Source organism: Budorcas taxicolor, chromosome 24, assembly GCF_023091745.1.
Source record: "Budorcas taxicolor isolate Tak-1 chromosome 24, Takin1.1, whole genome shotgun sequence".
In the NCBI taxonomy this organism is placed as follows: Eukaryota; Metazoa; Chordata; class Mammalia; order Artiodactyla; family Bovidae; genus Budorcas; species Budorcas taxicolor.
Genome location: NC_068933.1, coordinates 37,576,373 through 37,602,974, shown reverse-complemented (window position 1 = coordinate 37,602,974; position 26,602 = coordinate 37,576,373). Strand labels below are relative to the sequence as shown.

The window sequence follows — 26,602 nt, the reverse complement described above, 5'->3', positions numbered from 1 at the left end:
AGTGGGGAAGGTTCCGGGAGCTGGAATGAGCCCATCTCGACGGGAGGGCCATCTCGACAGGAGCTGTCACCTCTGCTTGAGGGATACATTCAGACTGAGGTTACAAGACAGCAAGGGATCTTGGCACACAAGTGCTGGACTTCCCGGGATCCAGCACACAGTGACGGGCTTTGTTTACTCCCATCTCTGAAACCCGGCCAGGGAATTGAGGAGGGTTTCTCTTCAACTATGCTCACGACCCAGAATGTGGACAAGTATCAACCACACCCTTATATTGAGCATTACTGGCTTTTAATCCCTGATAGCTCAGTTGGTAAAGAATCTGCCTGCAATGCAGGAGACCCGGGTTCGATCTCTGGGTTGGGAAGATCTGCTGGAGAAGGGATAGGTTACCCACACCCCAGTATTCATGGGCTTCCTTTGTGGCTCAACTGGCAAAGAATCCGCCTGCAATGCAGGAGACCCGGGTTCGATCTCTGGGTTGGGAAGATCTGCTGGAGAAGGGATAGGTTACCCACACCCCAGTATTCATGGGCTTCCTTTGTGGCTCAACTGGCAAAGAATCCGCCTGCAATGCAGGAGACCTGGGTTCGATCCTTGGGTTAGGAAGATCCCCTGGAGAAGGGAAAGGCTACTCACTCTAGTATTCTGTATAGTCCATGGGGTCACAAAGAGTCGGACATGACCGAGTGACTTTAATGTGCATTTAGTGATAAAAGATGAAAAATAAGCTTGATATTCCAAGATGTATCATTAGACACATACGACTTTCTATCTTTAAGATAAGCTGGCCAAGCTAGCTGCTGACTGACCTCAAGCAGCCTGAGTGTCGCCAACAAGTGTGTAAGATTCGACACGGCACTTACAAGTCAGGAGCTTGAAGACACATATGAAAACTACCACTGCATCCGAACAAAAACCCGTTTAAGTCTTCTCAAGTATCTACAAAAATGATACTTCTCAGCATGATTCTACACGTAACCTCTGAGGAGACACGGGTTAAAATAAAAGACTCTGCTGAGAGCATTCCAGCCACTGCTGGAGCGGGGCAGGAACGGAAGCCAGGCTGCAGCCGGACGCACAGGTCCACGGGCACGAGGGCGGAGGTCTTTGGGGCCTGGAAGAGGGCCCAGTCCACCCGTGGCCCCTACCCTGAGCCACTGCAGTCAGAACAGAACCCCCAGGTGTCCGGCCGTCTCTGCAGACCCCGAGGAAAACCCAGCCCTCCTGACCCGCACTTCCGAAGGGAAATCTACCCGCTTTCCAATTGCTCTGAGTGCTCATTGTCCGACTCTTTGTCACCCCGTGGATGGTAGCCCGCCAGGCTCCTCTATCCAGGCAACTTTCCAGGCAAGAATTACTGTAGTGGGTTGCCATTTCCTGCTCCCAGGGATCTTCCTGACCCAGGGATGGAACCCAGTTCTTTGTCGTCTCCTGTACTGGCAGGCGGATTCTTTACCACTGTGCCACCAGAAAGAAAGAAGAAAGTGAAGTCTCACAGTTGTGTCCGACTCTTTGCGACGCCATGGACTGCAGCCCACCAGGCTCCTCTGTCCATGGAATTTTCCAGGCAAGAATACTGGAATGGGTTGCCATTTCCTTCTCCAAGGGATCGTCCCCACCCAGGGGTTGAACCCAGGTCTCCCGCATTGCAGGCAGACGTTTTACTGTCTGAGCCACCAGGGAAGTCGCGTCTAATTGCTCCAGGGAAAGGCAAATATAACGATCAACTTCACAGGAAGAAAACAGAGCCGAGCAGGGAGAGAAAGGGGCCCGCGTGCCGGGCGGGCAGGAGCCACCCGCGAGTCACACAAACCTGAAGTTCTGCATGAACTGCCGGAACTTGTCCACCCTCCTGGCCAGCGGCACGATGACGTTGACGAGCGTGCTGGCCGTGTTTAGCTGCTCCTTCTTCACCTTCATGATGGGGCCGAATGGCCGGAACAAGACCAGGCGTCTGAACTCGTGCTTGTGGTCCCCTCGGAACGTGAGCTCGTACAATGTGCCTTTATCCCTCTCTGTGCGGTAGATCCCTGTGAACAGACACGAGGGAGAGCTCTGAGAACTAACTCAGCTGCCGAGTGGCGCGTACCGCCGGGAGCTAGCACAGGACGTTTCTGTTTACAATTCAGATTCAATCTCCACGTCTAATAATTATTAGAAAAGGCAAAATGCTTCCACTCAAATCCCCCCCAAAATGAAAATACCGTCAATTTAAAAATCACAGTTAATGACTCTAGAAAAACCACGACCAAAAAAATGTGCAACGTTGGACAGAAAACTGCATTTATACTTACTCAGGGGTCTTAAAGGACTGTGAAGAAATATGCCAAATAAGATCAGCTGTGATGTTAGTCGGGGTTATGGTTTTTCTTTTTTGCTATTTATCTACATTTTCTGCCATATGATTAAACACTTTAATATTATACCTACTAACAAGTGTGATAAAATTATCTCTTAGAAACAACAGCCATTTCAGAAGAAGTGACCATAACGATCTATGCGGGGCACTAGGGCCATCATGTGGGTCACGTGGCCCCGTGGATGCTTCTGGAAGCACTGAAGTAGATGAAGCCTGTGGGACCAGCTCAGGGGTAGGCACCCATCTTATGTAACTTCACCTGCAGAAGCAGCACAGCCAGCGTGGCAGGGCCAGCCTACTGGGGCCACAATGGGCCCTCCGAGTACCGCTGTCACTCAGACTCCACCGTATCCCTCGCTGCGGTGACCACAGGTCCCAACATCTCCGCTCAACCGTGGGGTGGGGCTCCTGGGCCTCACCACATAAAACATCCCCACTTTGTGAGTGAACCCTTCATCCCTTGGTGCCTCAATTCCACACCTCCTCAGGGTCACTGGGCTCATGGGTATTTTCCTACCATCAGAAAAAAAAACAATCAAATCTGATGAAACACCAGACAGGCTTCCTCCTCTTCTCTGCGATTTACTGGGTTTTCTCCTCCTCATCCTTCCTTCCCCTGTGTGTTGTGCTGTGCTTAGCCGTTCAGTCATGTCTGACTCTTTATGACCCCAGAGATTGTAGCCTGCCAGGCTCCTCTGTCCATGGGATGCTCCAGGCAAGAATGCTGGAGTGGGTTGCCATGCCCTTCTCCAGGGGATCTTCACGACCCAGGGACTGAACCCAGATGTCCCGCATTGCGATGGATTCTTTACCATCTGACCCATCAGGGAAGCCCAAGAATACTGGAGTGTGAAGCCGATCCCTTCTCCAGGGGAACTTCCCGACCCAGGGATTGAACCAAGGTCTCCCGCACTGCAGGCGGATTCTTTACCAGCTGAGCCACCAGGGCAGCCCTTCCCCCTCCCATTCCTCCCTCTGAGTCCCTCTCTGGCCGGGACTCAGCCCTGGGCAGAGCATCTACAAGGCGGGAATGGGGAACACAGGCATCCGCCGGGGGTCACCCATCTCCAGGCCTCTCAGGACCCCTCCTCCTGTCCTCACCCCCTCACTTTTGTGGGGACTGCAGGTCTGCTGCACAGCGTCTCTGTTCTTTGCCTTCCACCTAGACTGCGGGGCGGCCTCTTTCATCTCCCTCTGGAGCCACAGAGAGGAGCCCAGGGCCACGACTCATCCAGGTGCTTCTCCCCCGGGGGCACGGGGACTCAGGAGCTGAGTGCAGGCTTTGAGGATGCACGGGGCAGGGACCCCTCCTGAAGCCCCCGGGGCTCCTGGTGCAGGCTCGGGAGGCCGAGAGGTCTGCAGAGCTCTCACTGGGGCAGAATCCAGCCTCCCTGCAGGGACCACTTGTGGGAGAAGGGAGACAACGCTCAGGAGGCTCGAAGGAGGTCTCTGAAAACATGAAGTGATTCCCTGTAAAGCCTGTTCATGCTCTCGGGCAACTGGTCCTTGCAGAGCACACAAGCGCCTCCCTCCGCCACAGCATGGAGCCGTGGGAAGCCAAGTTCCCAGGGCCCGGAGGAGGTGGGACTGAGTCAGGAAGGGGTCAGCGGTCTAACTGTATCTCCACTGAGTGCAGACAGACCTGTGACCCAGCAAGCCACCCCCAGGCAAGGCTGCTACAGAACTGAACCTGCAGATAACAAGGTTTCTCCAAACAGAGTCATCCTCTTTCTCCGAACCCGGGTCAGAATCATTAACTTTTAAAAATCTAAACCGGGGTCAGAATCATTATCTTTTAACAATCTAAATCCACAGAAGGTACTGGTACAGGCTTCTTTTAAGAGGTAGGCATCTAACTATAAAGAACCTGGTGGCTCAGAGGGTAAAGCGTCTGTCTACAATGTGAAAGACCTGGGTTCGATCCCTGGGTCGGGAAGATCCCCTGGAGAAGGAAATGGCAACCCACTCCAGTACTCTTGCCTTGAAAATCCCATGGACAGAGGAGCTTGGTACAGGCTACTGTCCATGGGATCGCAAAGAGTCAGGCTCGACTGAGCGACTTCACTTACTTACTTGCTTTCTTTCTTTCTAGAGAATGCAGCATTTCTTATCATTAATGATTCCTACAACCAAGCCTTTGGGCAGCAGGGCCAGCACCTCCAGGGATCAGGCGGGGCTGAGGTCCTGGTTCCCAGAAGCACTCCCCACCCCACCGCCACCCCAGGCCATCAGTGCCCCAGGCCACGCTCACCCGCAACTCCAGCTGCGCTCCTGGCACCACCCACATCTGTGCCTTGAAACAGCTACTACATTCACTCTTTAGCCTCTTTCAGTTCAGTTCAGTCGCTCAGTCGTGTCCGACTCTTTGCAACCCCATGAATTGCAGCATGCCAGGCCTCCCTGTTCATCACCATCTCCCGGAGTTCACTCAGACTCACGTCCATCGAGTCCGTGATGCCATCCGGCCATCTCATCCTCTGTCGTCCCCTGCTCCTCCTGCCCCCAATCCCTCCCAGCATCAGAGTCTTTTCCAATGAGTCAACTCTTCGCATGAGGTGGCCAAAGTACTGGAGTTTCAGCTTTAGCATCATTCCTTCCAAAGAAATCCCAGGGTTGATCTCTTTCAGAATGGACTGGTTGGATCTCCTTGCAGTCCAAGGGACTCTCAAGAGTCTTCTCCAACACCACAGTTCAAAAGCATCAATTCTTTGGCACTCAGCCTTCTTCACAGTCCAACTCTCACATCCATACATAACCACAGGAAAAACCATAGCCTTGACTAGATGGACCTTAGTCGGCAAAGTAATGTCTCTGCTTCTGACTATACTATATAAGTTGGTCATAGCTTTTCTTCCAAGGAGTAAGCATCTTTTAATTTCATGGCTGCAATCACCATCTGCAGTGATTCTGGAGCCCCCCAAAATAAAGTCTGACACTGTTTCCACTGTTTCCCCATCTATTTCCCATGAAGTGATGGGACCGGATGCCATGATCTTCGTTTTCTGAATGTTGAGCTTTAAGCCAACTTTTTCACTCTCCTCTTTCACTTTCATCAAGAGGCTTTTTAGCGCTTCTTCACTTTCTGCCATAAGGGTGGTGTCATCTGCATATCTGAGGTTACTGATATTTCTCCCGGCAATCTTGATTCCAGCTTGTGTTTCTTCGAGTCCAGCGTTTCTCATGATGTACTCTGCATATCAGTTAAATAAGCAGGGTGACAATATACAACCTTGACGTACTCCTTTTCCTATTTGGAACCAGTCTGTTTTTCCATGTCCAGTTCTAACTGTTGCTTCCTGACCTGCATACAGATTTCTCAAGAGGCAGGTCAGGTGGTCTGGTATTCCCATCTCTTTCAGAATTTTCCACAGTTTATTGTGATCCACACAGTCAAAGGCTTTGGCATAGTCAATAAAACAGAAATAGATGTTTTTCTGGAACTCTCTTGCCTTTTCGATGATCCAGCAGATGTTGGCAATTTGATCTCTGGTTCCTCTGCCTTTTCTAAAACCAGCTTGAACATCAGGGAGTTCACGGTTCACGTATTGCTGAAGCCTGGCTTGGAGAATTTTGAGCATTACTTTACTAGCATGTGAGATGAGTGCAATTGTGCAGTAGTTTGAGCACTCTTTGGCATTGCCTTTCTTTGGAATTGGAATGAAAACTGACCTTTTCCAGTCATGTGGTCACTGCTGAGTTTTCCAAATTTGCTGGCATATTGAGTGCAGCACTTTAACAGCATCATCTTTCAGGATTTGAAAGGGCTCAACTGGAATTCCATCACCTCCACTAGCTTTGTTCGTAGTGATGCTTTCTAAGGCCCACTTGACTTCACTTTCCAAGATGTCTGGCTCTAGATTAGTGATCACATCATCGTGATTATCCGAGTCATGAAGATCTTTTTTGTACAGTTCTTCTGTGTATTCTTGCCACCTCTTCTTAATATCTTCTGCTTCTGTTAGGTCCAGACCATTTCTGTCCTTTATCAAGCCCACCTTTGCATGAAATGTTCCCTTGGTATCTCTAATTTTCTTGAAGAGATCTCTAGTCTTTCCCATTCTGTTCTTTTCCTCTATTTCTTTGCATTGATCGCTGAGGAAGGCTTTCTTATCTCTTCTTGCTATTCTTTGGAACTCTGCATTCAGATGCTTATATCTTTCCTTTTCTCCTTTGCTTTTCACCTCTCTTCTCTTCACAGCTATTTGTAAGGCCTCCCCAGAAAGCCATTTTGCTTTTTTGCATTTCTTTTCCATGGGGATGGTCTTGATCCCTGTCTCCTGTACAATGTCACGAACCTCATTCCATAGTTCATCAGGCACTCTATATATCAGATCTAGGCCCTTAAATCAATTTCTCACTTCCACTGTATAATCATAAGTGATTTGATTTAGATCATACCTGAATGGTCTAGTGGTTTTCCCTACTTTCTTCAATTTAAGTCTGAATTTGGCAATAAGGAGTTCATGATCTGAGCCACAGTCAGCTCCTGGTCTTGTTTTTGTTGACTGTATAGAGCTTCTCCACCTTTGGCTGCAGAGAATATAATCAATCTGATTTTGGTGTTGACCATCTGGTGATGTCCATGTGTAGAGTCTTCTCTTGTGTTGTTGGAAGAGGGTGTTTGCTATGACCAGTGCATTTTCTTGGCAAAACTCTATTAGTCTTTGCCCTGCTTCATTCTGCATTCCAAGGCCAAATTTGCCTGTTACTCCAGGTGTTTCTTGACTTCCTATTTTTGCATTCCAGTCCCCTATAATGAAAAAGACATCTTTTTTGGGTGTTAGTTCTAAAAGGTCTTGTAGGTCTTCATAAAACCGTTCAACTTCAGCTTCTTCAGCATTACTGGTTGGGGCATAGACTTGGATAACTGTGATATTGAATGGTTTGCCTTGGAGACGAACAGAGATCATTCTGTCATTTTTGAGGTTGCATCCAAGTACTGCATTTCGGACTCTTTTGTTGACCATGATGGCCACTCCATTTCTTCTGAGGGTTTCCTGTCCGCAGTAGTAGATATAATGGTCATCTGAGTTAAATTCACCCATTCCAGTCCATTTTAGTTCGCTGATTCCTAGAATGTCGACGTTCACCCTTGCCATCTCGTTTGACCACTTCCAATTTGCCTTGATTCATGGACCTGACATTCCAGGTTCCTATGCAATATTGCTCTTTACAGCATCAGATCTTGCTTCTATCACCAGTCACATCCACAGCTGGGTATTGTTTTTGCTTTGGCTCCATCCCTTCATTCTTTCTGGAGTTATTTCTCCACTGATCTCCAGTGGCATATTGGGCACCTAAAGACCTGGGGAGTTCCTCTTTTGGTATCCTATCATTTTGCCTTTTCATACTGTTCATGGGGTTCTCAAGGCAAGGATACTGAAGTGGCTTGCCATTCCCTTCTCCAGTGGACCATGCTCTGTCAGACCTCTCCAGTTGCCCCGCAGGCATGGCTTGGTTATTTACATGGTTTAGCCTATTTACACATACTCTAATTAAATTCATTCTGTCTTATAAATCCGATTCTAGATCCCCTAATCCCGTCTATCTTAAATAATCACTTAAAACTCTCTTGCAGCCTGGGTCCACCAAATCCCAGCCCTGGGTCTACCACACCCCGCAGAGGCACTCCCCCACCCTCCTGCACCCTCATGACAAAAGGACAGCACCTAACAAGCACACCCCACACCTTCAACAACCCCGTGCCTCCCGGAAAAGCCTTCAGCGGTGGAAACGCCAAAGATCCTCTCTCAGAGGGAAAGGAGCTAAAGGTCTCTGGGGCAGGACTGGGTTTTCAGCCAATGAGCTGCGTGCACAGTAGCAAACACAAAGCAGCTCGGCCGCAGGAGGCCATCACTAGTCATGTTTTATAGGGCAGGATCGCTCTTAAACACTCTGCAAAATTACAGATCAAAATAAGGACCGGAGCTGGCTGAGAGCTCAGTCTAGCACCTTTTCCCTCTCTCCACCCACAGGAGCTGAGCTGACTTTGAGTTTGGTGTTTCTGCTCCCGGTGTAGGCAGACTCGTGTTCATCCTCTCGTCCTTCCGGGGGGACAGGCCCCAGGACCGCTGACAAGGTGGGGGCACCTCCAGGAGTCCAGGGTGCAGCTCCCAGGTGTGCGGCACACACGTCTGCTCCTTCAGTAGGCGAGGAGCTCACCAGATGGGTGAGACCCCGACCAGTCCTCCCCTTGGGGCCTCAGAAGTCACAACGCCAAAGGTCCCTTCCTGCCACACGCCCGCCCCCTCCTCCTGGCGCTCACTCAGTCTGAGTGGGCATGGCGGCCAGCAGTGCACTGCTGAGTTCAGAAACGTCTCCACTTTCACTCCTGCCCTTCCTACCTTGCTGCGTGGAGCCCAGACCCTCCAGCTGGATCCCTCCGGACCTCTGACACCCCTGGCCCATGTCCAGGTCCATCCTGCAAGTACCTTGGGCCCTTAGCTTCCCACAGCACCACCCTGCTTCTGCTCTGCCCTAGCTAAGAAGGCCCCCGGCTTCCCATGGCCCCAAGTCCCAGGACTACATAACGCCAGGCCTCCAAACCCTCCCTCTCAGTGAAAGTCGCTCAGTCATGTCCGACTCTTTGCAACCCCACGGATTATACAGTCCATGGAATTCTCCAGGCCAGACTACTGGAGTAGGCAGCCTTTCCCTTCTCCAGGGGATCTTTCCAACCTAGGGATCAAACCCAGGTCTCCTGCATTCCAGGCGGATTCTTTACCAGCTGAGCCACCAGGGAAGCCCAAGAATATACTGGAGTGGGTAGCCTATCCCTGCTCCAGAGAGTCTTCCTGACCCAGCAATGGAACTGGGGTCTCCTGCACTGCAGGCAGATTCTTTACCAACTGAGCCACCAGGGAAGCCCCAAACCCTCCCTCACCCACCCCAAACTCCGAAAGACTTGAGGGTAGGTCCTGCCCCACCTCATGTGAAATCAGATTTATATCGAGCACAGACAACCTCTCTTTCTCCTGGAGAAACTGGTGGGAATGTGAAGCAGTGCAGCTGTGAAGAGCCTGGCAGTTGCCCTCAGAGGTTAAACACAGAATTATATAATATGTTCCAGCAATCCCACTTCTGGGTGTGTACCCAAAGGAGCCAAAAACAGAGGCCTGAGCAGGGGCTGGAACCCACATTTTCACAGCAGCCAAAGCGGAGGCAACTCAAACCTCCACCAGCAGATGAATGGATGGACAAAGTGCGGTCCATACACACGGTGGAATACTACTCAGCCTTAACAAGGAATAACACTCAGAGACATGCTGCAGCATGGGGGAGCTGAGAACGTGCTAAGTGAAGTCGGTCAGACAGAAAAGGACGACTGCTGTGTGATCCCACTCGCACGCTGTCTCTAGAGGAGCCAGAGTCAGAGGCAAGAAGCAGGCTGGTGGGCACCAGGGGCCGGGGGTCAGTGGTCACTGGGGGCAGGGTTTCGGTCTAATGCGATGAGAAAGCTCTAGCAATGGGAGGGGATGGCGGTTACACACAATGTGAGTGAACTTAATGCCAATGAACAGTACACCTACAAGCGGGTCAAATGGGGACCTCCACTGGCAGTCCAGGGGTTAGGATTCTACACTCTCTGCCGAGGACTTGGGTTCGATCCCTGGTCGGGGAACTAGGATCCCATAAGCCATGCAATGCAGCCCCCCCCCCCCCAAAAAAAAGGTTATAATTGAGGGTAGGAGAAGGGGACGACAGAGGATGTGACGGTTGGATGGCATCATTGACTCAATGGACATGAGTTTGAGCAAATGTGGGGAGATGGTGAAGGACAGAGGAGCCTGGCGTACTGCAGTCCGTGGGGTCATAAAGGGTTGGACGCAACTGAGCAGCTGAACAACAAAACCGCTGTCCCATGAAAAGGCCAGGCACTTCCTCAAGACACAGGTCCCCAGTGGCCCCCCCAACCCTCACCCGTCACCCTTCTAAACTGGACCGTCCCCCCCAGGAAGAGTCTGAGACACTCTCAATCCAAAGTCCTCTCTCTCTCTCTTTTGCTTCTCCGGACACAAGGGCCTGAGAGCTTGAGCCCCTCCGTGTGGAGCTGCTCTCCTGACACATGACGTGCGCCCGGGGATGGTCCAGTCCACGGCCTCCTCCTACAGACGGGCAGACTGAGGCCCAGGGCAGCTGTCTCCTCCCTCGGGGCCCCTTCCACACCCAGCGCCGCGCCCTCGGAGCAGGGGAAGAAGCAGGAGCAGGAACACCAGCGATCAGAGGAACAACATCACGTCTGCGGTGAAAACCACAGCCGGCAGCTCCGATACCCTCGATAAGCCTTACCTCCCCTCCACCTGCCCCAGAGCTTTAACCCTTTCTTTTACCCACAACTGTAACAGCTGTTAATTAACAATTACCTGAATTCAGAGCCTACCACACATTACAAGTAGTAAATTTTGAAGGAGAAGGTTTTCACGAAAAGGAAAAAAAAAGCAACTTTCAGGATCTCCCTGGCGGTCCAGTAGTTAAGAATCCGCCTGCCAATGCAGGAGACACGGGTCCAGTCTCTGGTCTGGGAAGATCCCATGTGCCGCGGAGCAACGAAACCCAGGAGCCACAATCACTGAAGACTGCGCGCCCGTCCTCGACAAGAGAAGGCACTGCATTGAGAAGCCCTCATTATTGCCGTTCAAGAATGGCCCCTGCTTGCTGCAATCAGAGAATGCCAGCGCTCAGCAGCAAAGACCCAGCGCAGACATAAATTAATAATCAGGCTTGCCTGGTGGCTCAGTGGCAAAGAATCCACCTGCCAACGCAGGAGACATAGGTTCAATCCCTGGGTCAGGAAGATCCCCTGGAGAAGGAAATGGGCAACTCACTCTAGTTTTCTTGCCTGGGAAATCCCATGGACAGAGACATCTGGTGGGCTACAGTCCACGGGGTCACAAAAGAATTGGATACAACTTACCAATTCAACAACAACAAAATAAATGGATAAAAATTTAAAAATACATGTTTCTGGGGAAAATAAAAGAGTATATGTGGAAAGAAAAAATGTCACAGGCAGAAATGCTGACGGTAGTCAGTAATGACAGGCCCCGTCCTGACGGCAGCGGGGGAGGGGGGACAGTTGTATGTTGTTATTATTTTTTAATCTCTCGGAAATGTCTGGGATAATACAAAGAAAAAAAAAAAACACCCTCTACCCTGTAACCTGCCTGTGAACACAACCCTATAGAAGCATATCCTCCTTAGTCTGTTCAGAAGGAGAGGCTGACACTCCTGCGTAGGATTTTACTCCCCAACGTAACTGCTGACTCTCCCGGTGCTGCCGTTATCCCGAGAAGTCCGCTTAGGTGGGATGTCTTACTCCCAGGCACACAGGGCGACAAGACATCACCATGGTGCCCTCCGCCATCAGCTCTATTTTCTAAGGGGAAGCAGCAGATGTTTAATATTTGTGAAAGACTGCAGCCAAGTCCCCAAGTGCTCAGATACCTACAATGTAAAGAATTCTCCCCATAAAAAGAGTAAAAAGGCTTCCCGCTTGCCTCCTCCGCCAGGTTACAGGGGGCCCTGCAGACACCTCTTTTCTCCTGCATCTCAGCACATCAGCTCACAGCCGCTTCCGGGTACGTCCTGACTCAGGTTTAACTTTCTTAAACATTTCTCATGTGGTGATACATGGCTGCACTGAAGTCCTTGCTGAAATAATTCACAGGTCATCTTTTTACTCCTATTCACTGCATTTGTTCATGCTGTACATCTGTGCCGACAAACTCAACACTTGGTTCTTAATCTATCAGGAATTTCTGAAAACCTCACTTACTGAGGGCTCCTCCCAACTTCATCACCAGTACTAACAGTCGATTTTCTTTTCAGAGCCATATTTTCCCCACAAAACTATGTATCAGCTCCAGGAAGGCGACTGGGTAATTAAAGTGGGAAGCAAAGGCATGTTAGGGCTTTCTGATGGTGCTGGCAGTGAAGAACCCGCCTACCAATACAGGAGACACAGGAGAGGCGGGCTGGATCCCTGGGTAGGAAAAGTCCCCTGGAGGACAGCATGGCAGCCCACTCCAGTGTTCTTGCCTGGAGAATCCTATGGACAGAGGAACCTGGAGGGCTACATCATGGGGTCGCAGAGTCAGACATGACTTAGTGACTTAGCACGCACGCGCGCGCACACACACAAAGGCACGTTGTGATCCCAGGGCAGCAGGGCGCTGGGCTCACCAGGTGCCTGGCCAGCCACACGCCATTCACAGTTACCTGACAAGGTTATTTTTATCCTTATTGATTTTCCCTGCGGCTATCATTCACCATGGATTGTGTTCTCCATCAGAGATATGAAGAGGCATATGATAAAAAATGACCACGCTCTCAGAATTCACATTCTAGAGAGGAAGGCAAGACAGACACACACAGCACGCTAAGCACCTAAGCGTTCCCCGCGGTGCAGGGAGCAGAAAGGAGGGACCGTCCACCTGCTGAGGGTGTGGACAGGCTGACAGACGACATTCCAGCGGGACTGGAGACCGAGTGGGCGTGTGCCAGGACTGCAAAATCAGAACATTCCATGGAAAGATGGCAGCGACGGCAAAGATACTGCACAAACAAAACCAGCTTGTCGTGTGTGGCAAAGCTGAGGTGGTTCAGCCAGGCTGGGGCACGGGCGGGGGTGGAAGGCGAAGCTGGGCAGGCCGGTGGGGCAGAGCCCTTGGGCCGCCAGGTCAGCACCAGGGCCAACTCGCCCGGAGCTCCAGGGAGAGGCGAGATGCGCTCGTGCCCTAGCCTGACAGCAGGGGGTGTTCAGGACGAGGGGTGAGGCGGGAAGCAGGAAAGAACCCGCGACTCAGCAGGAAACTGAGACAGCGCCAGCGGGAGAGCGGTGGAAAGGGGTGGAGAAACCCCGTTTAGAGGTGGGAGGGCGGGCGCAGCGGAGTCAGGGAGGCTGCAGGCCAGGGGAGGGCTGTGAGTTAAGCTCGGAAATGCTGACTTGAAGAGCCACGTGGGAAGGTCCGAAGCTCAGCAGAGGGGCCTTTTTTCAGAGGGAGGCCCCCGCCCTCCCCGACCCGCCTTTGAGTGGAGCTGCAGGAAATGGCAGGGAATGGGAAGAGGAGCCCCGGATGCGGGCCTGGCACGTTCCCACCGGCGGCCAGCAGGCGCTGGCGGCCAGCAGGGAGGCGGCAGGCGCAGAGGCAGGGGAGGCCGGCTCAGCCCGGCCGCCGGGTCAACGTCAAACAAGACGAGGACAGGGTTGCCCCCCGGGGCAGCCAGCAGCACCCCCGTGACTGCCACCACAAGGCTCCAGGAGCAGCAGGCGCTGCGGGTGAGAGGTCGAGGGGCAGGGGTGAGCTGGGCGAGGAAGCATCCCTGATGTGGTCAAGTTCATTCCTGCGCGGGGACCTCTGCCCTTCCCTTCCCCTCAGCCTGGGATCCTGCCCCAGGCCGGCTCCGCTGGGTCTTGCCCGCCTTTCAGATCTCCACCCAAGTGGACCTCCGCCAGGAGGCATCTCGCACCCCCGGGTCCCCTCGAACACGCTCCTAGCGCTGTCCCGGCCTGGGACCTACCCTCCCACCTGCTCAGTCCTGTACACCGCGCCCCGCACCACCCCGACCCACAGCAGTCAGGCCCCGAGGGACCCAGAGATCTGTTTCTGGGGTACAGGGTGCAGACGGAGGGGAGGGGACGGTGCTGGGTAAGGAGGGGCGGCCACAGCAGAGCGGCAGTCAGAGGAAGCTAAGGGAGTTGACAGCCTTTCTTTTCTTAAAAATAGAAGAGAGCCCACGGTGTGCTGAGAGTAAGACCAAACGGAAACTGATCGGGAGAAAACAAGGAGGGAATGAGGCTTGCGGGGGGTGGGGGGGTGGGGGGGGTGAAGTCCACCCCCAGGGAAGGGCCACACCTCTGACCACACCCAGCACAGCGCAGGAGGGGGCCAGCGGGTGCACTGCGAGGGGGCGAGGAGGAGGGGCGCCCAGGGGAGGGGCGGGCGAAGTGAAGCAGGAGGAAGGGGAGGCCCAGCGACAGGGCTGGGGCGGGCAGAGGCTGGGGCAGGTAGCGCTGGTGGGTGCTCGGGTGACATGCAGCAGGGTGAGCGGGCTTCCCCACTCTGGGCATAGGGAGTCTGTGAGCCAGGCAAGGGCACGCGCACACAGGACCGTCCACAGCAGGAGAGGAGGGGAGAGACCAGACTCCCTGATCCGGGCGGCTCTGCGCATCGTGTGTGGGGGTCAGGGGCTCAGGGCACTCGCCGGGGTCTGGCCTGGGCCGGGGTGGGTGGGGTGGGGTAGAAGGAAAGGCAGGGTTGGGGGGCAAGAAATGGGCCCAAGAGAGGAACCACAGCTCAGGGGCCAAGGTCAGACGTGACCAGAGTCCCAAGAACTGGCTCCTGAGGCCGTGGAGGCTTCATGGAGGAGCAGGCTCTCGGAGAGACCGGGCCCAGGTACGGCTGCCCTGGAGTTGGGCCTCCCCCACCTCCCTGCAACTCACACCCTCACACGGCAGGACCGACTCCAAGCCCATGGCCTCCTCTCCGGGGATGGGTCTCGGCGGGCCCTCCTCTCTCCTCTAAGGAACTGACATGGAAGCCACACAGGTGATGCCGCCTGGACTGAGCAGAGGGGTCCCGGGTTCTGGAGCAAACCCTGGGGGTGGGGCTCTTCTCCCATTATCACACTTCCCACCAGCTGCTGGCTACCTCTCTGAGCATGTGAACACTAAGTCCAGGCTGTGGGAACACAAGCAACTCAAGACACAGCAGCAGCAACGCAGAGGGGTTAAGGGTCAGAGAGCAGGAGCTGTGTGACCCCACCCTTGTCTCTGGTGACCTCGAGTCCTGTGTCCACAACTACGCATCCACCCCACCTACACAGAGAGGCCATGCGGCCCAAACAGCTGCACAAAGTTTACAGATATCATCTCAGTTCTAAGGAAGTTTCTACAGGACCTGCTGTTCACCGCATCCTCTTACAGAGGACGGAACAGAGGCCTACACAGGAATTGATTAACTTGTCCCAGCTCATGAACGATGCATTCAGGGGGTGATGGCAGGATGGCTGTGAATCTAAGAGCTGGTCATGGCCAAGCTCTTAAAGACCAGTAAATCTCAACGTCAAAAGTGAAACTCGATCAGTCGTGTCCGACCCTTTACAACCCCATGCACTATACAGTCCACAAAATTCTCCAGGCCAGAATACTGGAGTGGGTGGCCTTTCCCTTCTCCAGGGGATCTTCCCAACCCAGGGACTGAACCCAGGTCTCCCGCATTGCAGGCGGATTCTTTACCAGCTGAGCCACAAGGGAAGCCCAAGAATACTGGAGTGGGTAGCCTATCCCTTCTCCAGGGGATCTTCCCAATCCAGGAATCAAACCAGGGTCTCCTGCATTGCAGATGAATTCTTTACCAACTGAGCTATAAGGGAAGCTAACACCAAAAGGATGATTATAACTCTTCTTTCTTTACTGCCCTTCCTTTCTCTTTGAGATTGACTTTTGAGAGGAGAAAAGCATCAACAAAGATTCTTCAGAAAGCTAATCACCTGTACACAATACATTAGAGAAGTGAGTCTTAAAACTCACTTCTGGGATTTAGGTTCAACGTGGCGCAGTAGAAGGACGTGAGCTCATCTCCTCCAGCAAGAGCACCAAAATCACAGCTAGCTGTGGAACAACCACTGACAGGAGGATGCTGGAACCCATCAAAAAAAGACACCCCACGTCCAAAGACAGGAGAAGCTGCGACAAGGTGGTGAAGAGGGCGGCACAGTCACGGTATAATCAAATCCCACACCTCCTGCTGGCTGACCCACACACTGGGGAACAACAGTACCAAAGAAGCTCTCCCACTGTTGTGTTGCTGAGCCCCACGTCAGGCTTCCCAGCCTGGGGATCAGGCAAAGGGACCAGGAATCCCCACGGAACCTGACTTTGAAGGCCAAGGTGACAGGACTGCAGAACTTCCAAAAGACTGGGGGAAACAGAGAATTCACTCTTGGAAGGCACAAGCAAAATCCTGCATGCACCAGGACCCAGGGTAAGGGAGCAGTGACCCCACAGGAGACTGAATCAGACTTACCTGCTTGGCTGGAGGGTCTCCTATAGAGGCATGGGTGGGCAGTGGCCAGTGGTCCTGGGAGGTGCCCTTTGGTGTGAGCCCCACAGAGCCTGAAGACTCCAGCACTGGGTCCCCGCAGGCAACTAACAGGGAGAGGGCACAACCTTATCCATCGGCAGCCCGGCTCAAGTTTTACTCAGCGTGGCCCTGCCCACCCCAGCAAGACCCAGTTTCCCCGCCACCACTGCTCCCATCAGGAAGCTTATACAAGCCTCTTGGGCTTCTCCACCAGAGGGCAGACAGAAGACGCAAGAACTACAAGCTCACAGCTGCCAGAACCAAAACCACATCCCAGCAAGTTAATCATACTGGAAAGGCAGAGGGTTATGTCCCAGATAAAGGGGCCCAGACAAAAACCCCAGAAAACAAATAAATGAAGTGGAGATAGACAAACTTCCAGAAAAAGAATTCAAAATAATAATGAAGATGGTCCAGGATCTCAGAAAAAATAGGGAAGATGCAAGAAATGTCTGCCAAAGACCAAGAAGAACAAACAAACAAAGATGAATAAATAGCAGAATAACTGAGGCAGAAGAATGGATACATGACCTGGAGGACAGAATGGTGGAAATCACTGCTGCAAAACAGAATATAGGAAAAAGAATGGGGGGGGGGGGGAAACGAAGACAGCCTAAGAGCTCTCTGAGACAATATTAAACGCACAAGCATTCACATTATGGGGGTCCCAGAAGGAGAAAAGAGAGAGGACCTGAGAAAATATTTCAAGAGATAATAGCTGAAAACCTCCCTAACATGGGAAAGGAAATGTTCAACCAAGTCCAGGAAGCACAGAGAGTCCCAGGCAGGATAAACCCAAGGAGTAACACACCAAGACACACAGTAATCAAAATGATGAAAATTAAAATGATAAAATATTAAAAGGAACAAGGGGGAAATGACAAATAACATACAAGGGAACTCCCATCGGGCTATCAGCTGACTTCTCAACAGAATCTCTACAAGCCAGAAGGGAATGGCATGACATATTTAAAGTGATGAAAGGGAGGAAACTACAACCAAGAATACTCTACCCAGCAAGACTCTGGTTCAGATGTGATGGAGAAATCAAAAGCTTTCCAGACCAGCAAAAGTTAAGAGAATTCAGCACCTCCAAACCAGCTTCATAACAAATGCTAAAGGAATTTCTTTAGGCAGGAAACACAAAAGAAAGAAAAACACCTACAAAAAATAAACCCAAAACAATTAAGAAAATGCTAATAGGATCACACATACTGATAATTACCTTAAATGTAAATGGATTAAATGCACCGACCAAATACTAATAGGCTAGGAGGATGAAACACGCACAGGTATGCACTTCCACTAACCGTATCACTCTACTCGACCCCCCAAATTGTGTGCAATTATTTTATATTGTTGGATTAATCATGTTTCCACTGTGAATTGCTATTTTGTGTGCGTTTTGTCTCACTATTGATTGTTAAAACTGATAAACATCTTCTACTATTTGGATTATGTAACAAGTATTCATTTTAATACCATTGCATAATGATTGGTCAGCAGAAAATTAGAGAATCCTGTATACTAAACTACTACTTTTAATAGAAAAAACTAGAATCACTTTTCAAAACCCACATGCACATTAGAATTATCTTGGATTTTTTTTTTTTTTTTTTGAAATATACAAATGCCTAGGTATTGCTTTTTCCTTCAAAGCTCTAGATGTGATTCTAGAGGGCAACCATGTTTAAGAGCAACAGGACCTTATGATGCCCTTTAACTTTTATCTAGTTTCACTTTTTCTATTTCATAATCAGTGTTTCCACTTTATTGTTTATGTTTTCTAATGGCTCCATCTCTTTTTTTATCCTTTCTCAAGTCTTTATCAAGGGCAGCAGAAAAGATATATATATATATATATATATGTATAAGAAAACTTGAATTTTTGCTTAGCTAAAAGTCCATGATGTTTTGGTTCCAACTCTTTGACTAAGTATGAATAGAATGCTAGATTTCTAATTTATATTTATTTAAAACTTTGATATAGTTTCATTTATTCTGGCATTTAGTATTACTGCTAAAAGTCTGGAAAGCTTCTTATTTTACTGATTTTTAAAAAGAAATCTGAATGAGACTTGAAACTTCTAATCTAATTCTGAGAATATAAAGAAATACTATGCTGCAAAAAAAAAATTTAACACGTGATACAGTATTATTAACTAAAGCACAGATTCTGTTCAGTTTTCTTATGTGCATGTTTTTGTTTTCATATTTTATTCAAGACTCTACATTGTATTTAGTTGCATTGAGCGCAGCAGCTTCAGCTACATACAATAAATTCTTATAAATTCTTTCATTTTTATTCTGTTACAAATATTTCCTAATATTCCTTGTTACGGATTCTTTGAATCACCCATCGTTTAAAAGTAGACACTTAATTTCCAAATACATGGGATTTACAAAGTATCTTTGCTATGAATTTCTCATTTAAATTCTTCTCTGCAATCACCCTCAGTGTTTTTTCAGTCTCTAACTTCATTGAGGCTTTCAAAGGCTAAGTCAAAGATCTCTCTCGGTAAATGTCATACTGCGTTTGAAAATATGTGGGTTATTTTCAAATATCTTTTGATATTGATTCCTAACATAATTCCACAGCGGCAGGAGAACAGATTCTGTATGATTTCAATACCTTTAGACCATGAAATGTTTGTACCTTATTTTATGTCCCCTGGATATAGTCCCATGTCTCTTGGTTTACAGTCTATCGTAATTTGAATAGAATTTGTATCCTGCTGTTGTGTGAAAACTGCATACATCTTAATTATGTTGAACTGGTTCACAGTGATTTTCAGATCTACTATTATCTTTCCACTTCCCTGTCTATTCATTCTATTAATTTTTGAGAGTTTGATTGAAATCCCAACTAAAAATCTGCTTTAAAAATCATTATACGTAGTGTAACTATATGTAACTTTGTTCTGCGTTTTCCAAATGTTCTGTAAATTTTATCATACTTTTGTAATTTAAAAAAGAAAAAAACCTCATGTTTGAAGACTGAGGTAACATGTCATATCTGATTCCCTGATAGCAATTTCCTCATCTTTAAGAAATGTGTCCATGCTTGGTTGCTCAGTTGTGCCTGACACCTTGTGACCCTTTGGACAGTAGCTTGCCTTCTCCTCTATCTATGGGATTTTTCAGACAAGAATACTGGTGGGGGCTGCCATTTTCCTCCTCCAGGAATCTTTCTGACCGAGGAAGTGAACCCACTTCTCCCACGTCTCCTGCACTGAGGGCGGATTCTTTACCTGCTGAGCCATCAGGGAGGTCTTTTAAGAAATAGGATCAACAATAGTACCTATTTCTTTGTAGGGCTGTTGTGAACACTAAATAAATTAATACATGCAAATATGCCTGGTACCCAGGAAGCACTCAGTAATTGTAATAACAGTATAATCACTCTTATTCCTGTGACATCATTACTCATTACTATGACATCGCCCCACTTTACACCATTAGTCTTTGCATCACTGCTCTTGGTCATGGGGGTTAGGGCCCGGGGCAAGCCCTCCTCTTGCTGAGCGATATACACTGACCTCAAATATGCTTGTGAACTGGATCCACTCACCCATTTTTTAAAGTCACTGTGGACCCAGAGACGAGGATTATTTTTTAATTTTTTTTTAACTGAAGTATAGTTGATTTACAATGTTGTGTTAATTTCAGGTGTACAGCAAAGTGATTCCATTTTATATATGCATATATTTTATATATTACTATATATATATTTCAGATTGTTTTTCCTTATAGGTTATTACAAAATGCTGGGTATAGTTCCTTATGCTATACAGTAGGTCCTTGTTGGTTATCTGTTTTATACATAGTAGTGTGTATGTGTTAGTTTCCAACTCCTAATTTATCTGTTCTCCTCCTTTCCCCTTGGTAACCATAAGTTCATTTTCTACGTCTGTGGGTTCATTTCCCTTTTCCATATAAGCTCTTTTGTACCATTTTTTAAAGATTCCATGTATAAGTGATATCATATGATATCTGTCTGTCTTTGTCCAGCTCACTTCATTTAGCACGATAACCTGTAGGTCTAACCGTGTTGCTGCCAATGGCATTACTTCGTTCTTTTTTATGGCTGAGTAATATCCCATTATACGTGCACCACGCCTTCTCTATGCACTCCTCTGCTGGTGGACTTCAGGTTACTTCCATGTCTTGGCTATTGGAAACAGCGCTGCTATGAACACAGGGGTGTGTGTATCTTTTCAAATTATGGTTTCCTCCAGATACATGCCTAGGAGTGGGATTGCTGGATCATACAGTAGCCCTATTTTTAGCTTTTAAGGAAATTACATATTGCTCTCCATAGTGGCTGCACCAATTTACATTCCAAACAACAGTATAGGAGAGTCCCCTTTTCTCCACACCCTCTCCAGCATTTATTATTTGCAGACGTTGTGATTATGGCCATTCTGACCAGTGTGAGGTGATACCTCGTTGTAGTTTTGATTTGCATTTCTCTAATAATCAATGCTGAGCATCTGTTCATGTGCCTTTTGGTCGTCTTATGTGATAACCTTGATATTCTGCTAAAAAGTCTGGTGATATATAAATTAACATATATAATTATTTGAATCAATATAATTTTTAACAATATTTCAATAGGATTTTTTTTTAGCTATTGCTTGGGAAAAAAACCCATTTCTAATATCAACTGGAATTTTCAAATAACTAACCTGTATTTACTGGATGCTACGACCGTTTATCTGACTACATCCCCCATACTGTTTAGCACAACCCTGTGTCATGGCACACCTACACCACCAACCGTCAGTCACACAATTACAACAGCCTCCTACCCGCTACAGACAGGCCCAGGCCCCGCGCTGTCCTGACAGCCACTGTGCTGGGCGGCACCTGAGCCAGGGACCCCCTTCCTCACCCCGGCTTCACCACTCACTTCGTGGCACCTTAAGCTATTTCATGACCCTGAGTCTTAAAAATCGAATCACAATGTGCAAAGCATCCACATCCACTGCTTTGTGCTTCAAGGCATGCCTGAAGTTACCTCTCATATGCGTTTATTTGGCCAGCTCCTCTGATTAGCCCATGGTAAGAACTGACTTTAACTTCACAGAGAGACTATAACACTGAACCACTGGACACCCAGGGGAAATGTGTTCATTTACGTGGGGCTTCCTCTTGACAGACAAACCACAGCAAGCTGAAGAGTAAAAGAATCAAGAGGGCCGGCACACAAGCACCGCTCTCTACCAAAACAGAGATTGACTGGCCTGTATTTGTTTTTGCTGGTAGAAACTGGTAAGCAGGTTCCTGGGCACCCCCATCAGACCTATTACATTGTGGAATGACTGGTTTACCTGAAAGGGGTACAAACGTTAGACAGTAAAATCAGAACTACCTTGGAGTCGATGGAGCTCTGCTGGGAGGGGGCCGTGTTCAGAGACCCCAGGGCAGTGCTGGGCCTGTGACCCCTGATACTTCCAGGGTCACAGAAAAAGACAGGAACTGGGACCACAGCAGCTTGGAAAACCTACGCGGAAAGCACTCTCTAGACCCCAATGCTCTTTTCTCTTTGAACCTCTTCTTCATTATGTGATAAAGTCTGGTGCTATGGCCCGAACTTGGCCAGCATTTTAAATAAATCTGAATAATGAATCATCTCTGGCAAACACTCCAGGGCCACAGGCACAGAAGGCTAGTGAGTGATGGGTTATGCTTCTGAGAGCCATCAATCCCGTGGCTCCTTCTCCCCATGGTCCCCTAATATGCACCTTCCATCACGGTAACAGACTGGAGCCGTGAGGATGAATGACACCCGGGGCTGTCCGGAGTAGACGTGTGGTGAGAAGCCCCTGGCGATGCCAGGAGATGGGGGGGGGGGGGGGACACTGCCCGAGAGGCAAGTGACCAGGGGACTTGGAGAAGGGAGGACAAGTCTATGCAGAAAACTGGATGGTCCTAGGGCCGGGCAGGGGTCTCCCATGCCTGGGACTCTCACCAAGGTCAGGCTAGTTGCCACCACACAGCAGGTTGGTTTTATTTGGATCCTGGTTTGTAGATATTCTTTTATTTTTTGAATAATCTCAAGAGCTAAACTATAACAGTTTTAAACTTTAAAAAAAATAAGTATGTTCTCATCACAATAATGTTTTGAAGGAAAACCTGTTGAGATCAGCTCTTGGGGGGAAGACTACATCCTGAGACACACTTTCCTCCCCATCCTTAGAAACAGACACGACGTGTGTCAGCTGGATGGCAGTAAGGAGGTGAAGGCGCTTTTCCTCTGAGGCGAGGAACACAGAAGAAACAACTCAGCGCAGATTTAAGAGCTGTGAGGCCTGTCACAGCAGGAACATCCCGTCCAACAGAACAGCCTGCTCAGGACGCCACGCTATGGCCGGTCACTCCGCGAGGTGGCACACTCTAAAGGACACCTGAGATCAGCGGTCCCCAACCCTTTGGGCACCAGGGACCGATCTCCGGGAAGACAGCTTGTTCACAGACGGGGGAGATGCTTTCCAGATGATTCAAGCACATCATATTTACTGTGGACTTTATTCCTATTATTATTATCAGTTCCATCCACCTCAGATCATCAGGCATTAGATACCAGAGATCGTCTTAGGTGACAGAGCCAGGGAACACGCTCACAGAGACACCAGCCCAGGACACGGAGAGGCTGCATTTAATTCCATTCAAGCACTGACTTGCTCTGTGACGTTGCACAAAGTCAGTTCTCAACGCTTCGATTTCTCCAACCGCACAGGACATACAGTAAACAGCTCGTGACTCACTGTGCTTTGTGAAGTCACAATAAACCCAGAGAAACACACTGTGATCCCAGGGTCACAAGCCATTAGATAATTCCTACACCAACCTCCCTCAGTCTGAGACTGACCTACTTCAACCATAAAAGCAATTCCACCGGATAGCAACACAAAGAAGTCTCTTAGGATATGCGGTTTTCACATGACGGCTGCTGTGAGTGTGAGTGTGAGTCGTGTCTGACTCTGCGACCCTCTGGACTGTAGCCCACCAGGTTCCTCTGTCCATGAGATTTACCAGGCAAGAATACTGGAGTAGGTTGCCATTTCCTTCTCCAAGGAATCTTCCCGACTCAGGGATCGAACCCATGTCTCTCATGTCCCCTGAATTGGCAGGCCAAATTCTTTACCACCGAGCCACCTGGAAAACTTTTCAGATGATAGTTTAATATAAAATTTTTTCAACTTAGAGAATTTAAGAGAAAAACAATACTGCTTAACCTATTGAGGGCTTCCCTGCTGGCTCAGATGGTAAAGAATCTGCCAGCAACACAGGAGACCAGGGTTTGATCCCTGGGTGGGGAAGAGCCCCTGGAGAAGGGAACAGCAACCCACGCCAGTATTCATACCTGAAGAATTCCATGGACAGAGGAGCCTGGAGGGCTATAGCCTATAGGGTCACAAAGAGTCAGACACGACTGAGCAACTAACACACACACCCTAAATATTTTTTCTCACGTATGTCACAACCCCCAAATTACTTGACAAGGTTCCCGTCAAGGGAGGGCCTCACCCCTGGAATCACAGTGGGCCTGTGTCCTCCCCAAGGTAGGACAGCAGAGTGATGCAGCGGCCACTTGGTTTGCTGGAACGTTAGCTCGTGGAGCCCAGACCGTCACCTAAGAGGCTGACTGTCCCGAGGCAGTCAGGCCCAAGGGCCGTCCTGGTGCTCACACCACCACGGCCCGCTGCCAGATCTGCCAGGGAAGGTGCATTCGGGTGCCTGTCTCCCCAGGGTGAGTCCCCTCAGCCTTCCTGCCTTCCCAGACATGACTGCAGGCAAACTAAGACAGGGACAACCGTCCCCATGGGGTCCTTTCTGAACTGTGGACCCACAGAGTCTGTTAGCACGTGAAGGTGGGGATCAAAAGCTGCTAGATTCTAGGACCGTTTGCAACACAGCAGTAATAACAGAGCGAGAGCAAGGAGTACGGTCCTGTAAACACCAAAACACGCCACGCCGCTGCCGCGAGCAGACGCAAGCACTGCCAGCCGCTGTGTCTCGGTGTTACGGATGTCGCCCTATGACACTCGGGGCATAAAAATCACACAAATAAAGATACCTTGGGCAAGAACCCAGTGGCAGCTGTTCTTAATCTCATCTCTTGGTGAACTCTCCAAAAGAAAATGTACCTTGGTTATATATGTTATGTAAACTGTTACGCTGTTAACTTGGGAGACAAACTCTAACATATCTTAATCATCTTAAGTCTAAATGGCCTAAATATATCAATTTTTAAAAGGAGATTGGTAAAGTGGATTAAAAAACACACACACGTACAGATATCTACAAGAAACTCACTTCAGATTTGACAAAATGACACCATAAACTGGAAGGAAAAGGATGAAGAAAGACATATCATGCAGCCATTAGTGAAACAAGAGGGGCTGGGGAAGATAAAGTAGGGGGACTTTTCTTGGTGAGAAACTCCAGTAGTTCAACTTTTTCCAGTGGCTGAGAATCTGCCTTGCAATGCAGGGGATGTGAGTTCAATCCCTGGTCAGGGAACTAAGACCCCACAGGCCAAGAAGCAACTAAGCCTGCATGTTCCAATTACTGAATCCCACGCTGTAACTAGAGAGTCCATGTGCCTCAGTGAAAGCTCCGACATGACACAGCGTGTCGCAACTAAGACCCAACACAGCTTAATTAATTAATTTTAAAAGATAAGACAGACTTGAGAACAAAGAAACTTCCTAGAGACAAAGAGGAACATTATCAAATAATAAAGGCATCGTTCCATCAGGAAGACACAATGACCCTAAACGCATATGCACCAAAGAACAGAGCCGCAAACCACGCAGAGCAAAAACCAAGAAAGCTGAAAATGGAAACCAAGAGTTCCACAATTATGGTTGGAGACTTTGGTCCCCTCGCCAGCAACTTACCGAACTACTAGACACAAATCAGAAAGGATACGGAAGACGTGAACAACAGAGTCAGCCAACAGGACCTGACCGATATGTGTAGAACACTCCACCCAACACAAGCAGGACATATGTATTTTTGAAGCCTGTGGAACTTTCAACAAGATAGACTATATCTTAGGTCATAAACAAACCAACAGTCAAAAAAGAACTGAAATTATATAGGGTGTGTTCTCTGATCATAATGAATTCAAAGGAGAAATGAGTAACAGAAAGACAAGGAAATCTCTAAACACTCAGAAATCAAACAACACACTTTTAAGTAATCCACAGGCTAAAGAGGGCGTCTCATAGAGAGTAAAACAAAATACAGTCAATTAAATAGCTATGTGTTATAGGACATCTACCAAGAATAATTATTTTGAAATTGATTTTCAGTCTTGCGTTTCTGAGAGCATTACGCAGGCCTGTTACCTGTTAAGCTGCCCCTAATTCAAAATGAAAGTATGCGTAAGGGCCTGGCACGCTGCAGGGGCCCGTAAATACCTGCAGAGTGAATCGGTGCTTGGCTTTCTCTCCGTGGACGGAGAGGCAGGGCGCCGGAGCCAGGGCACCCGGGTTCAAGCACCAGACATGTAATTCTGGGCAGATGACTGCAGCTTTCTTTGCCCCTGTGTCCTCGCTTGCAAATACGCATGACTGCAATAAAGACCGTCTCCCAGGGTCCTCGTGAGGGCTGAAGTACATATACAGCATTTAATACACAAAGCCCTTGATGCTCTCAAGTGAGTGTGAGCCAGAATATTATTTGGGGAGAAGGAAAGGAAGAAGAATGACTTCAGTTCCTCCCAGATGAAGGTCACGTGCGATGACCTTCATAGCGAAGGTCGAGCACATTTCACAATATTCCACCTGGAGAATCACAGCTTCCAGAGACCTGCTCCGGAACAGGCACAGCCTTGAGAACTGCCCGTGAGGGTGTCTCAGCTCTAGGGCTGGCGTCTCCATCAGGGCAGCGGCTCACGTCTGCACCTGCACACTGGGATCCCCCAGGGGCTGCCCCGGCTCCGGCCCCCGAGATCCTGATCCATTGAGTGCGGCCAGGATGCCCCAAGAGATAGCACGGTGCAGCAGAGGCCAGGAAGCACGCCTTAGAGACTGCAGTCCCAACGCTTCCACCCACAGGGGTTCCCACACCCCGTGAGGCCATCGCCGGAACCCAGCGCCGCGCTGCAGAGCGGTTCTAGCAGGCGAGGGAAGACCTTCTC

The 26,602-nt window shown here is 49.2% G+C and overlaps 1 protein-coding gene across 6 annotated transcripts in view; it reads right to left on the bottom strand.

Annotated features, from left to right (window-relative positions):
- The window catches only part of CSGALNACT1 (chondroitin sulfate N-acetylgalactosaminyltransferase 1), a 337,323-nt gene that overhangs the window by 45,595 nt on the left and 265,126 nt on the right, over positions 1–26,602 (bottom strand). For all 6 annotated transcript variants that reach the window (XM_052661378.1, XM_052661379.1, XM_052661380.1 and 3 more), the window contains one exon: positions 1,817–2,033. In XM_052661378.1, the coding sequence (XP_052517338.1) occupies positions 1,817–2,033 (217 nt within the window). The remainder of the gene's footprint in view (positions 1–1,816; positions 2,034–26,602) is intronic.